Raw genomic sequence first — 13058 nt, 5'->3', positions numbered from 1 at the left:
CTGTTGAGCCATTTTTCCACGCCCATTTCAAATTACTCCAGCATACAATTACTTTTGGGGTTTTGAATTCCTGCAAACTTTGGTAACAATTTGAGCATGTCTAGGCCCTAAAAAGCCCCAGAAGGAAATACAAATCCTTCGAAATACAATAGGGCCTCCCACCGGAGGTGCCTAGCCCTAACTAGACATACTCAAAAGATCATGAAACTTTGCAGGAAATTCAAGACCTACGGATATTTTATTCAATGTTGTTTTATGTAGCCAACTGTTCCTTTGATGTCACATTTGAAACCCTCATGCCTGTGTTCTAGTTAGGGTCCCAACCGAACAGTAGGAGACAGTGAGGCCCTATTGAACACAGGCATGAGGGCCTGTATTGTGTAGCCAACTGTTTCTTTGATGTCACGTATGAAACCCTCTTTAAATCCTATTTATTGAACTCTGGAGGAGAAATTTGTCAGTTGAGTTTGAGACGGCGACAGGATAACAGCTCCAACCTGACCCTTCATATTCAACACTGCTACCAGTCCAAGACAGGGAGAAGACAACAGCTCCAAGAAACATCAAGACTATTAGAAGACAACGGATCATTTTTCTCCACAACACTTACCCTGTACCTGTGTTCAGCCAAGATGAAGAAGGGACACAATTAAAAAAGCGGTAAGATTTTCTAATCAGGAGACACTTTTAGTGTTACACATATTCAGACCACCTTACATTTTATTTCATTATTTCATGTTTTGTCTGTGAATTTTCAATAAACCCGTCACATCAGTCACCTGACATTCAGTCTGAACTGACAGTTGCGGTCTGTGTGTTACAATACTTTCCATGAAATGAGTCTCTGTGGATATTATGCAGCTTCTGTTTAGGATAATTCACTTTCACTTTAGTGTTGAGATACTGTACTTAAGAGAAATGCAGAAACTGCATTTAAATTAACTCGTAACAATTTCATGTGATGATCAATGTTTTAAGAGAGATAATGAATGGATGGATGAGAAATCGTCTGAATTGATGAAAGTGATGTAACTGTTAAAGTTACATTCAGCAGTGTGGATCATTAGAGATGAAGATGAAAGACCTCTTGTCTTTTTCTGTGTATCCAAACTTATGATGGGACTGTGTATTTACCTGTTATATGTATGTTTGTGTCTTTCAGTCCGTTGTACATCATGTGGAATCTCCCACCAAAACAATTGAGTTCCTCCATGGAGAGATCAAGGAAATGGAATTTGAGGGAATGGAGCTAGCTCAGGAAAATGCGGCACTGAAGTGCATGATGTCCACAAATGATGCTAGGTGGAAGAGGGACAAACAGGCCATGCAGGATCAGATTGATTCCGCCAAACAGGGGCAGGCCTTTGACTCTGGAAGGGCCATGCAGACAGAGTTGGAGGACGAGCTCAAGGAGTTGAAGCTGGTGTTGAAGGACAAAGAAAAGTACATCTATAAATTGAGTTCTCGTCCTAGAAACGATCAGATCGAGAGGGTGAAAAGGGAGCTGAGCGACAAGTGCAACCAGGTCAAGGCGATGGAGCTTTCCTTTGACAAGAAGATGAAGCACATCATCTCTGAGAAAGATGCAGTGATAAGTGATCTAGAGAGGCAGCTGACTGCTCAAAACTCAGCTCTGGCCAAAGAGAATACAGCTCTGAAGAAGCAGGCTGCCGAAAACACTGCTGTGGCTGCAGAAAACGCTGCTCTGGCTGCAGTGAAAGGTGCTCTAGAGAGGCAGCTGACTGCTGAAAACTCAGCTCTGGCCAAAGAGAATACAGCTCTGAAGAAGCAGGCTGCCGAAAACACTGCTGTGGCTGCAGAGAACGCTGCTCTGGCTGCAGTGAAAGGTGATCTAGAGAGGCAGCTGACTGCTGAAAACTCAGCTCTGGCCAAAGAGAATACAGCTCTGAAGAAGCAGGCTGCCGAAAACACTGCTGTGGCTGCAGAGAACGCTGCTCTGGCTGCAGTGAAAGGTGCTCTAGAGAGGCAGCTGACTGCTGAAAACTCAGCTCTGGACAAAGAAAACACTGCACTGAAGAAGCTGGCTGCTGAGAACGTAGCTATAAAGGAGCATGAGGCCCTGATACTGAAGAACATTGAGCTTCAGGTACGTTAAATCAGATCATTTTAGATTTGAATTATATGGATTGTAAGTTTGTTTCATGTTTAGACTTTGAGGAAGAAAGTGTTGACACTTATGTTGTCTCTGTCTTTTCAGGAACTCACCTTTGAGACCGACTCGGACAAGGTGAAGGTCAAAAAGGAGAAAAAGGAGAAGAAAGAGAAGAAGAAGCAGGAAAAGAAAGAGCAACTGGAGAGAGAGAAGGAGAGCAAAGAACTGAAGAAGAGGGAGAAGAAAGAGAAGAAGAAGCAGGAAAAGAAAGAGCAACTGGAGAGAGAGAAGGAGAAGAAGGAGAGCAAAGAACTGAAGAAGAGGGAGAAGAAGGAGAAGAAAGAGAAGAATAAGCAGGAAAAGAAAGAGCAATTGGAGAGAAAGAAGAAGGAGAAGAATGAGAAGGAGGAGGGGAAAGGGAGAGTGAGTTGGAAGATATTCCCCTGCTGGAAATAAATGATTGTTTTATGTTGACTACTTTGTTTTCATAATCGTTGGAAGCAGTAATTGAAATGCAATGAATCGCCCGTCCCTTTTAACAGCTGGGGCCAAAGCCAAGGACGACTCAACTGATCAACTGAAACAGCCTACTTTAATCTATTAAAACTATTACATTCAAAATAGAGGGGTAAAAGTAACTAAAAAGTAACTAAAAAGTACGAAAGTAACTAAAAAGTAACTAAAAGTACGAAAGTAAGTAAAAGTAAGTAAAAAGTAACGAAAGTAACGAAAAGGAACGAAAGTAACGAAAAGTAACTAAAAGTACGAAAGTAACGAAAAGTAACTAAAAGTAACGAAAAGTTACAAAGTAACGACAAGTAACGAAAAGTAACTAACAGTAACGAAAATGGCATGACGTAGGTGGCGCTATGACCCTGAACTAATATTAATATATGGATGTGTTCAGATCAGGATTGTGATCATAGGTCAGTAGTTCGGAGCCGGTTGGATAATGCAGAGTGGATTTACAAAGTACTTCCTGTTTCATGGCGAATCAGTAGGTGGCGCTATGACACTGAGGAAATATTGACACATAGAGCTGTTCAGGCTTGGTCTCTGATCATGAGACATCAGTTTGGCGGTGATAGGACAATGCACACTGGAGTTATGACAACATCGTCTCCTTTGGCGAAGGATGAACCTTCGCCGCACCTCAATGTTTACACGGTTTGAGTAAATGTCACAATTCTGACCATGATCCAATGACTTGACTGAGCTCTTTTGTATATTGTAAAGCAGCCAGGAGCAGTTCATCAAAGTAAAAACATGTCACTTCCTGTAGCCAGCAGGTGGCGCTGTGATTTTAAGTCAAGATTTCTGTGTAGATGTCATCAGGCCGGGACTCTTGTCTTACATGTCTAGTTTGGAACTCGATTGGAACAAATATGTCAGAGATACAGAACCTCATGTTTTGATGGCATGTAATCAAACTTTGATGCCACGCCACGGTCACACCGTGTGACGAAAAATCGATCTTTGAGTTAGTTTTTATCTCCATCTTGTTTAAATGACACTCATCTCAATATGAAGTTGATCTGATGAAAGCCCTGGGACAAGTACATCAAAGTAAAAATGTGGAAAATGGCCAATATGGCCACTAAAGTCAAAATGGCGGGCTTCCTGTTGCTTTTTTCCAATTGCACCTCTGACCATTTTTGTTTGTCTTGTCATGATACACCTGGGTTACGATTTTTGTGAAGATCGGTGAAAGCTAACTGAGGGTCTTTTCCTTAGATGGCGCTGTTGAGCCATTTTTCCACGCCCATTTCAAATTACTCCAGCATACAATTACTTTTTGGGGTTTTGAATTCCCTGCAAACTTTGGTAACAATTTGAGCGTCTAGGCCCTGAAAAACCCCCAAAAGGGAAAGACAAATCCTTCGAAATACAATAGGGCCTCCCACCGGAGGTGCTCGGGCCCTAACTAGGCCCACTGATATTTATATTCAACATTTAGATTTGATATTTCCATTTCGATTTTACAATTGGATTTGAATTTATCATTTAGATTTAACATTTAAACGTAGATTTTACATTTGGGTTTAATATTTAGTTTTGAATTTAATATTTTATTCACCATTGACATTATCTTTTATAGTTTTATGAACATTTTTAAATATTACAAAGTCCCCAAATATTTATGTAAATCTGGTCAAAATTACTTTCAAAATACCAACCACTTTTTAAAAACCTAAATATGGTGACATGTTGCTGTTATTCCTGGTATTTACTGACCAGTACATATTTATATTAACAATTACGATATAATCCTATTTGTGATTAGCTAATTTTGGAATAAGATGGGCCTGCCAACATATCAGTCAGGTTTGCCATTTGGTCATTTTAGTATTAGTATTTTAGTCATGTCTCCGCCAAGGCCCAACAGTCCCCTTAAATTCAATCAAGCTGCCACAAATTGCACACGCTCATATCAGTTCTCTAAATATGTCTTTTGATCAAGGTCCATTAATTATTCACTGGGAAAACTGTGGGAAAATGTTGAAAAGGGCCCTGTCTCACAATGGTGAAGAAAGTTTTATCAGCAATATATCACAATTTATACACAAGTATATGATTAAACACAGATTGATAAAGTCAAAATACTTTGAATTTGAGCCACTTTTTTTCTATGAAGAGACAACAGGATATACAGTATCCAAACACATTCTCTCATGTTGATAGGAGGAGCATCGTCTCATTAAATCCTTGTTTAACAGCTGATAACTGAGTTAGGATACAATAGACTGAAAACAGTACAGAATAGAGTTGTTGTAAATCCTTTATTAATAGAAGAATTTCAAATGCATATCAGACAACACAGAGCGTGTTGGAATGCATACATGTGCATAATACATATTTTGAATATGTTCCAGGTCACAGTGGTTAAGATTGCGTAAATTCATCCCTGAGGGGTTTGGGTTTGCACAATTATCTCGTTCAACTTTGCAGACCAGGAGTTCCCAGGAAAAACTACAAAACAGGTAAGTGTCACAACATTTGACACAAATGGGATGAAATAATATAAATAGTTCTTTTAACCATATTTGCATAGACTAAAGTCGTCGACTAAGGTGCCATCTTATTGCACTGGTATTACAATTGTTTGATATCATATTTAAAAATGTATATTAAAAAGCAATTTCCAACTTACACATCTTTCACAAGAAAGCACAAACATTGGCCACTGCCAATAGATGGCAGATACATTGCTGAGGAGAATAATTACCATCAACAGTACTGAGAATGAAAAGAGATCATCAGTCTAAATCAGCCTCTGAGCAACAGAGGCTGAGTTTCTCCACCACCAGGTGGCGATGCAATATTCACTTTGGGATTTGAATGGATAAGATGGAAATGAAATAGACACTATCCTTGTGTTTATGTGTGTGCCTGTGAGAGGGTGGGTGTCCAGCCTACAGCTGCAGAAGGTGGTCGTCTCTCAGCTCCTGCTCTGCTGGTTTTGCTCCACCAACCACAGACCTGCTGGGCCCCAACCATCTCATGCCCCTCTTATCTCCACCTGCAAACAGCCACATAAGGACAGATCAGACATCGGGAAGCAGAAAACATGGAGACCTGGAGATGGGGGAGGAAGTAGAAAACCAACATTACCTTTGTAAAGGTCCATGTCGCTCCCGGACTCTCCAGAGCCTGTCTCACTTTCAGCAGTCCCAAACGCCCGGTCAGCTATGAACGGCCACTCAGATGCAGAGCCTTCATAACCTGCAGAACCTTCTTCAGGCTGAGGTGGCTGCCCACTGATCACTGGCAGTTCATACTCCACAGAGGCTGCCTCTCTGGAAAAAGAATGAAAGTCGAATATTGAGAAATGTTGATGGAGTTTAGTAGGTTGTAGATGTCGGTGTGACATGACTCGAACAGAGTGAATACCTCTGCCAGGGCCCTAAAGCCCCTTTACGAAACCAAATTTAAATGAATTCATTTTTATTTGGATCTGCACCAAAATGCACCCACTCATAAACATGTCAGATTTTTTTCATCAAGATCCATGAATTATTCTCGGAGAAATCAACGAAAATGTTGAAAAACACCCAATCTCACAGTGTTGACTAAAGTGACAAAAAATACTGGATCTGCCCCGAATCTGGATCCGCACCAAAATGTAATGACCCGCACCACATCCTCTCACCAAGCTTCGTGGTAATCCGTCCAGTCGTTCATGCTTACAAACAAACCAACCAACCAACAAACCAAGGGGTGAAATTACAACCTCCTTAACTTCAGATCACAAATTACATCTAAAGTGTATTTATGAGCCATATGAGGTGGATGACAGAGGTATTTACTCTGTCATCTGCGAACCAAACAATTTACTGAATGCTACTAAACTAAATTCAATGACATGGTGGTGTGAAGCTTATTATCATTTTAACATTACATAGCAAACAGGCCCAGAGGAAAATAGTCAAAGAAGAACACCAGTGTAAAGGCTGTTTGGAGAGAGTGAGTGAATGAACCTGGAAATAAAATGAAAGTTGTTCTTATGGAATGTCTGTTTTGTTACTCGGCCTCTTATCTGGCCTCCTGCATCATTCTGAGCTTGTTTAAAAACATCATCAGCAGCAGCCCTCCTCCCTTTTTGCAGCTCGCCTTCGACAGGAAGCAGGAGGGAAGTGTTGAGAGGAAGTGGGCTGTGACGCCTGGTGGTCCGCTGCTTCTGGTCTATTGTTTTGTGTTTGTAGTTATGTGTCACACAGGTCTGATACTCGTGTAAGAGGGGAACATGTAGCTGAGGGATTCAACTGGAAACCACAATTACTACAACCCCTTAAAAGGAGAGTCTGTCTAGAAAGCTAAATATTATGAATGACTCGTAAATGGTGGTCTTTAACAGCAGGAGATCCACCAGGCTTCTACTTTCATATTAGAACAATCAGCAGTCGCACATCAGGAGGATTGAGAGCTGCGGTTATGTTGAAATGTTCTTGATGAACCAACAAACATGTTAAAAGTGAAACACAGTAGGTAACAGGAGGGTCACAGTTTGGAAGGTCTAATCAGGAAGAAGGAGAGAAAAGACCCACGGTATAGATATGGAGGATCATGGGTGCAAAGAGCCTTTAAACCAGTGACATCATCCTCCTAATAATGTCTTTATTGTTATTTCCTTATACCTCTACCTGCTCCTCGACCTCCTTATCTGAATGTGAAGAAAACCTAAAAACTCACAAGAGTAGTAAATAAAATTCTCTCCTTCTTTGGACTAACAGCTTCAACATGAGTCGAGTAACTGTAAAAAACATGAACGCAGCAACACCCAACACTGTGTTAAACCCCACCCTCAAATGTGTTATTGTGACTGTCCACTGTGCTGGGGGATGACGTTTGACACTTTACATCCATTTGCTGAAGGGAGAGAGTTTCTCTGTCTTCACCTTAAACAAGCTCAAGACGTGTGTCATGTGGCAGCACCACTGAGACTGGACTGTACAATAAAGTAGAAGAATCTCGATATTAAAATTTTGAAATATTTTTTTGGCATACTCAAAGGAGCGTGGTCTTAGATGAGGATAAAGGTGTAAACTTGAATTCAAGTTTTTTAAGTAGTATTGTGGTGTAATTGCAGTTGTCAACTTTTTGTGAGAAAACCATATTTGTAATTTAGTATTTTTATGTGGACTAAAACACGGCCTTGGTAAAGGTGTGCGCTCTACTAACTGCCATTACACATGTGGAGAGTATATAATGGTAGAGGTCCTTAAACCCACTCGAATCACACTGTGTGATTTCAACATCTAACATGAACTGAGGTTGTGTAAAATATGATTTTCTCTTTACTGAAATAACCCAGAGTCATTAACCTTCATTAAATGTGTGATAAGAGGAACTATAAAAGAGGAAACTGAGGGCTAAGAGTAAGACTGTGATACAGACTTTGTCAGCAGACACATGTGAACATCTTTTACACATACCATATGTGCCACACACACACACACACACACACACACACACACACACACACACACACACACACACACACACACACACACACACACACACACACATATGCATTTCTTTACTGGCTCATTAAGTCCAGCAGGTCTCTCTTTTGAAGGTTTCGAGTTAAACTAAATGGAAAAATATGGACTGAGAGTCTGAATTCCTCTTGGGTTCAAACTATATTTCCTTTCCTTCTCAGCTCTGGCCTCTAGGTGGAGCTGGTCATGGGCAAACACAAAAAGACATTGAAGAAACATACGATACTTAACCATTTAAGGCAGAGACATGAAAGTATGTACATGTCCTGAAAAAATGATAATGGTGAATTAATTATGAGTAACAATTTGTGACAATCCACTAATGTTGACAGATGCATAGCACTGAAGAAGAAAGGAGCTCAGTCAAATGCAATCTATTTTTTTCTGCAACAAATACACGTTAGTGTTCACGTTTTGAATGTAACTCACAGATAGGTGAGTCCACAGCAGATAGCAATAGAAGAAATTATCCATGCACTGCTAAGCTGATGAATACATGGTATCTGCTTTGTATTCAACAAGTACCCTGAACTGAATATACTCCCTCTTTATTTGTGTTTTTACTTCACAGAGCTCAAGTATGCTTCCAGAAACCCTGAGATAACCAGTCCTTATCACACACACACACACACACACACACACACACACACACACACACACACACACACACACACACACACACACTAGCATCATGAGGAAATGGATGTGTGTTAATATGTTGATATTCATGAACAAATGTAACTGTTCATTTTAGTCTTGCTATTTATTGTTTGTTTTTACACATTTTCAGGACATTCATATAGAAATACATGCAGGAGTCTGCTTTAAATGATCTAGATTAATCTTAAATGACTACATAATAAAACTACAATATCACTCAGTGGAGTGCATACCGCCGCCAAGGCCAAGCAGTCCCCTTATGAAACCACACTTAAATTCACTAGATCCACATTTTTATTTGGATCTGCACCAAATCCCTGTCCCTGTCTGATTTCTCACCAAGATCCATTAATTATTCTCTGAGAAAACAGTGAAAAGGTCAACAAGGGCCTCATAGTGTTAAGGAAAATCCTGGATCCGCACCAGAATGTAATGGGTTCCTTCCTGACCCATACCACATCCCTCCACCAAGTTTAATGGAAATCTTTTCTGTTGTTTTTGTGTAACGTTGCGTACAAACAAACAAACCAACCGGCAGACAATCAGGGTGAGGACATAAACTCCTTAGTGGAGATTAAAATCTGAGTATTTTCCGTTTTTAGCATATGACACTTTTAATTTCTTACTACATCTTTTCATGAGATGCAAATAGGCTATACAGAAATCGACCTTAAATAACCTGGATTAGGTTTAAATAAGTACATAATAAAACCATCACGATAAAACAATCTGGATAATATCGTCGGTTTGTCATTGTCATTCAAAACTACAGGGAAATGAAACACAACTGTCCACAGAGCAACTCCTTCTGCTTTAAACTTCACAAACTTCTACGTCTGGGCTCTGGACGAATGCAAACCCGACCATGAACTCCTCAGGTCTTTGTTGTTCCAGCTCTAACCTCCCTGCTCTCTCTGCTGTCCACTCTGTCTCTCTCCCTCCACGTCGTCCTCTATTTTGGCTTTTCTTGGCCACCTACCTCACACTTACACACCCTCTCAAACACACAACACACGGAAAATACACACAGACGTACATCCAGATAGATAGTGTGTCGCTCGAGTTGTGTTAACCAGAGTAAGCGATCCAAAGCGGAATCAGCATTTCTATATTTAAAGTCTGCATTTATCTGACAGCAGTAGAGCAGAGAGGGTTGTTTTGGTTTTTTCGCAGACTCATTTCAACATAGGAGCGAACTCCCTGCTACCAAGAAGCTCTCACCTTTCCCTGAGCAATTCACTGAGCAAATAAGACCCCCCACATCCCCAGCTTGCTAAGTCTTTTAAGAGATGCACACAACACATGAATACTCACAGGTACTGTGCGGCTGCAGGGGACAGTTTGTCCGGCAGGCCTGCCCTCCATGGCCTCACTGGAGTCTGTTGGGTCACACAGTTTGCCTGGTTGCCATCAGGGTTACATTTCAAAAACTTATAGACGTAGCTCCTCGGTGCTCCTATAGAGAGAGAGAGAGAGAGATAGAAAAGTCAATGATCGTTAATTTATGCTTCTTCTTTTTTTTTCTCACTGCAGTCAGAGTGCTCTTGGGCCACATCCTGATCCTCATCTGGATCAGTTCAGCAACCTTTAGGGTTTACTAATTCCGTGTTCGGGGTGTTTCTGGAGATTACCACATTATTCGGCAACATTGTGGTCTGATGGGCTCATGAGCAGTTTATTCTGTTTGAATAGGAAGTAACGCTTTTTTCTCAACACATCACTGCAAGCTGATCGTAGAGATACTATGTAGCTTAAGTATTCGGAGTTATTTTCCACTAGCCTCCTGTGAAACTAGCTGACAGCAGTGTTTTGTTGCTACAACAAGCAAGATAATGTTATCGCTTTAGCCGCTGTTTTGTGTAACATAAAAGTTCACTTTAAAACATTAAGGAATAAAGTTTTTATGGCTCGTGGAAAATCTTTTACACAAATTAAGCATTTTTAAATGTGGTAAAAGTGGGTGTGTGACATTTCTACTTGACAAAGTTAATCTATGACTTTCTGTGATGGAGGCTATTCATCAAAAACAGTAGGACTAGGGCTGCTCTAAAAAATAATAACAATAATATCAAAATATAATTTTCATCAAGAGCAATACAACAAAAATTAAATGTATATCTGTAGAGTTCCCATGTATCATGTAAGCACAGTGAGGATATCACATCATTGATCCTCCTCAGATTTGTAAAATGTTTTGCTGTTTATCATTGTGTTTGTCATTCTCTGCTCATAAAGAAGAGTTTAAAACCACAGCCTTCACTCAGGAGTTAATACCAGTCTTTAAACCAAATGATACTGTGACATTTATCATGATAATTATCAATATTGACAGATGTGAAAAATGTTATGTTGATATCATTTTTGTCCATTTCGCCCGGACCTAATTTGGCCTAATATGGACTGATGGTAATGTTAAGATGTCCTGTGCCCTTAGGCATCAAGCTTTCAGGTGTGCATTGCTATTTGACAAGTCGCCTGATCCAATTTGACGAAGAGGAAAGAGGAAAATAACACATCTGTCTTTTGTCATGTCTTTAAAGAGAGATATGAAACTGCTTTAGTCTAAACATGACAGTCTATAAAGCTTTTCTGTTCTCGACTAAAATGACATCCGCCACATGAGAAATAAAGCAGTAAAAATGAACGGTAATAACAGGATGGTGTTTAATCATTCAACATTTTTAGGCCTAATAAAGTAAAACTACGTCACAAAGTGGCCTTGTCCCTTTTAATCACAGGAATTCCCCACAGCATTTCCATCCTCTATTAAAAAAAACACACTGAGCTATTTGTGTCATGATGACCGTCCAAAAAAAAAACCCTTTACATGTAAAACAAGCAATATCGAAACTTCACCCGGAAACTGAAAGGCCTTTGCTCTTTTGATAAAAAAAGAAGTGAAGCAGAAAGTTCTAGAGCACCAGATCTCATCACAGCAACATGATAAGTGAGCTGAGTGATTTCAGATGTCACGTAGGTGGAGATATTTGCTGTAGATAGATGTTTAGATACATATCATCCAGCTGACGTCCACAGATGAGGAGTGGGAGTCAGTTGCTGTGAGTAATCCCGTTGTGCTGATACAGGCAGTCAAATACCGGAGGAGAGGAACTACCCCTCATTTGACTTGTCAGTCAGAAAGGCACTGATGGAGCCTGAAGGTTGCGGCTCTGCTATTGTTAAGTGTTGGAATGTAGTTCACACATTGACTGGACTTGTTTCCTCTGCAGCTGCTCGAAATAAGAACAAGTCCACTGCCCCTCTTATACTGTAGAACCCAATCTAATGATAATGGATCGCAGACTTACCTTCCCCGTTGTGTAAGGCGAGGCAGGAGACAATCAGGAGCAGAAGCACTTTCATCCTCAGGAACTTTCTTTTCAACGCAACAAGAGGGAACTGTAATGAAAACGGCTGGTGGATGAGAAGCGTGTTAACGTGTTGAAGGACAAAGTGTCTCTGAAGTCTGACTCCCCCCTGACAGACAGAGCTCAGCCCTCTCTGTGCGTCATGGTTTCCTCCAGTTCTTCTTCTGGGGCGCGCAGGCTCCACATCCTCCCCGAGTGGAAACTTTCTGCATTAACCGCCTCCGAGTATCAGTGATCAGGTCTGAGTTTGCGTAACAGCGCCTTCACTGTGGCTGAGGAAATACCAGCAGCCAACTCTCAGCCAACTCTCCCTCTGTGTTTCTGCTGGAGACTTAATTAGCTGCGCGCATTTTTTATATCGACAGATAAGAAACAGCCCAGATTCTGGTGCGTGCGTGTGTGCGTGTGTGTGTGTGTGTGTGTCTCTGTGTGTGTTACGTTACCTCTTTCAGACCTTTTCCATTATAAACTGTGGTGGTCCTGGAGTACCGAGACGAATAACAACAACAAATTAGTATAATAATAATAATAATAATAATAATAATAATAATAATAATATATGTTGCTTCTATCATTAATAACATCTTTACACTCTTATTGTTTTCATTATAACTAGTCAGAGCTGAAACCTGATGCACAAGTGTTCCTGGTCTCTCTCTCCTCTCTCCCCCCCTCTCTTCCCCCTCACCCCTATCTCTCTCTCTCTTCTCTCCCCTCTTTTCCACCCATCTCTCCGCTCCTCCCCATTTTTCCCCTGCTCATCCCAACCGGTCGAGGCAGATGGTCACCCACATTGAGTCTGGTTCTGCCAGAGGCTTCTTCCAGAGTTTATTCTCTCCACAGTCTCCAAAGTGTTTGTTGGGTTTCTCTATACATTTTAAGGTCTTGACCTTCTATGTAAAGTGCCTTGAGAGAATG

The 13058-nt window shown here is 40.7% G+C and overlaps 1 protein-coding gene across 1 annotated transcript; it reads right to left on the bottom strand.

Moving 5' to 3' along the window:
• Positions 1 to 4876: 4876 nt before the first annotated feature.
• srgn (serglycin) lies at positions 4877 to 12315 on the bottom strand. The gene is made up of 4 exons (XM_035161487.2): positions 12081 to 12315; positions 10087 to 10228; positions 5726 to 5910; positions 4877 to 5633 (listed from the first exon to the last, which is right to left on the bottom strand). Exons 1-4 carry the CDS (start codon positions 12133 to 12135, stop codon positions 5527 to 5529), a joined length of 489 nt encoding a protein of 162 aa, XP_035017378.1. The 5' UTR covers positions 12136 to 12315; the 3' UTR covers positions 4877 to 5526.
• Between the last annotated feature and the right edge of the window lie 743 nt (positions 12316 to 13058).

This window comes from Hippoglossus stenolepis, chromosome 1, assembly GCF_022539355.2.
Source record: "Hippoglossus stenolepis isolate QCI-W04-F060 chromosome 1, HSTE1.2, whole genome shotgun sequence".
Lineage (NCBI taxonomy): Eukaryota > Metazoa > Chordata > Actinopteri > Pleuronectiformes > Pleuronectidae > Hippoglossus > Hippoglossus stenolepis.
The sequence above is the reverse complement of the archived record's forward strand: the minus strand, read 5'-3'. Positions and strand labels throughout refer to the sequence as shown.

Coding starts and splice junctions, on each gene's coding strand:
- srgn (XM_035161487.2), bottom strand. CDS start 12,135: ATGAAAGTGCTTCTGCTCCTGATTGTCTCCTGCCTCGCCTTACACAAC. Junction 5,911..10,086: donor CCTGCAGCCGCACAGTACCT/GTGAGTATTCAT, acceptor TTCTTTTTCCAG/AGAGGCAGCCTCTGTGGAGT. Junction 5,634..5,725: donor CGACATGGACCTTTACAAAG/GTAATGTTGGTT, acceptor GGCTGTTTGCAG/GTGGAGATAAGAGGGGCATG.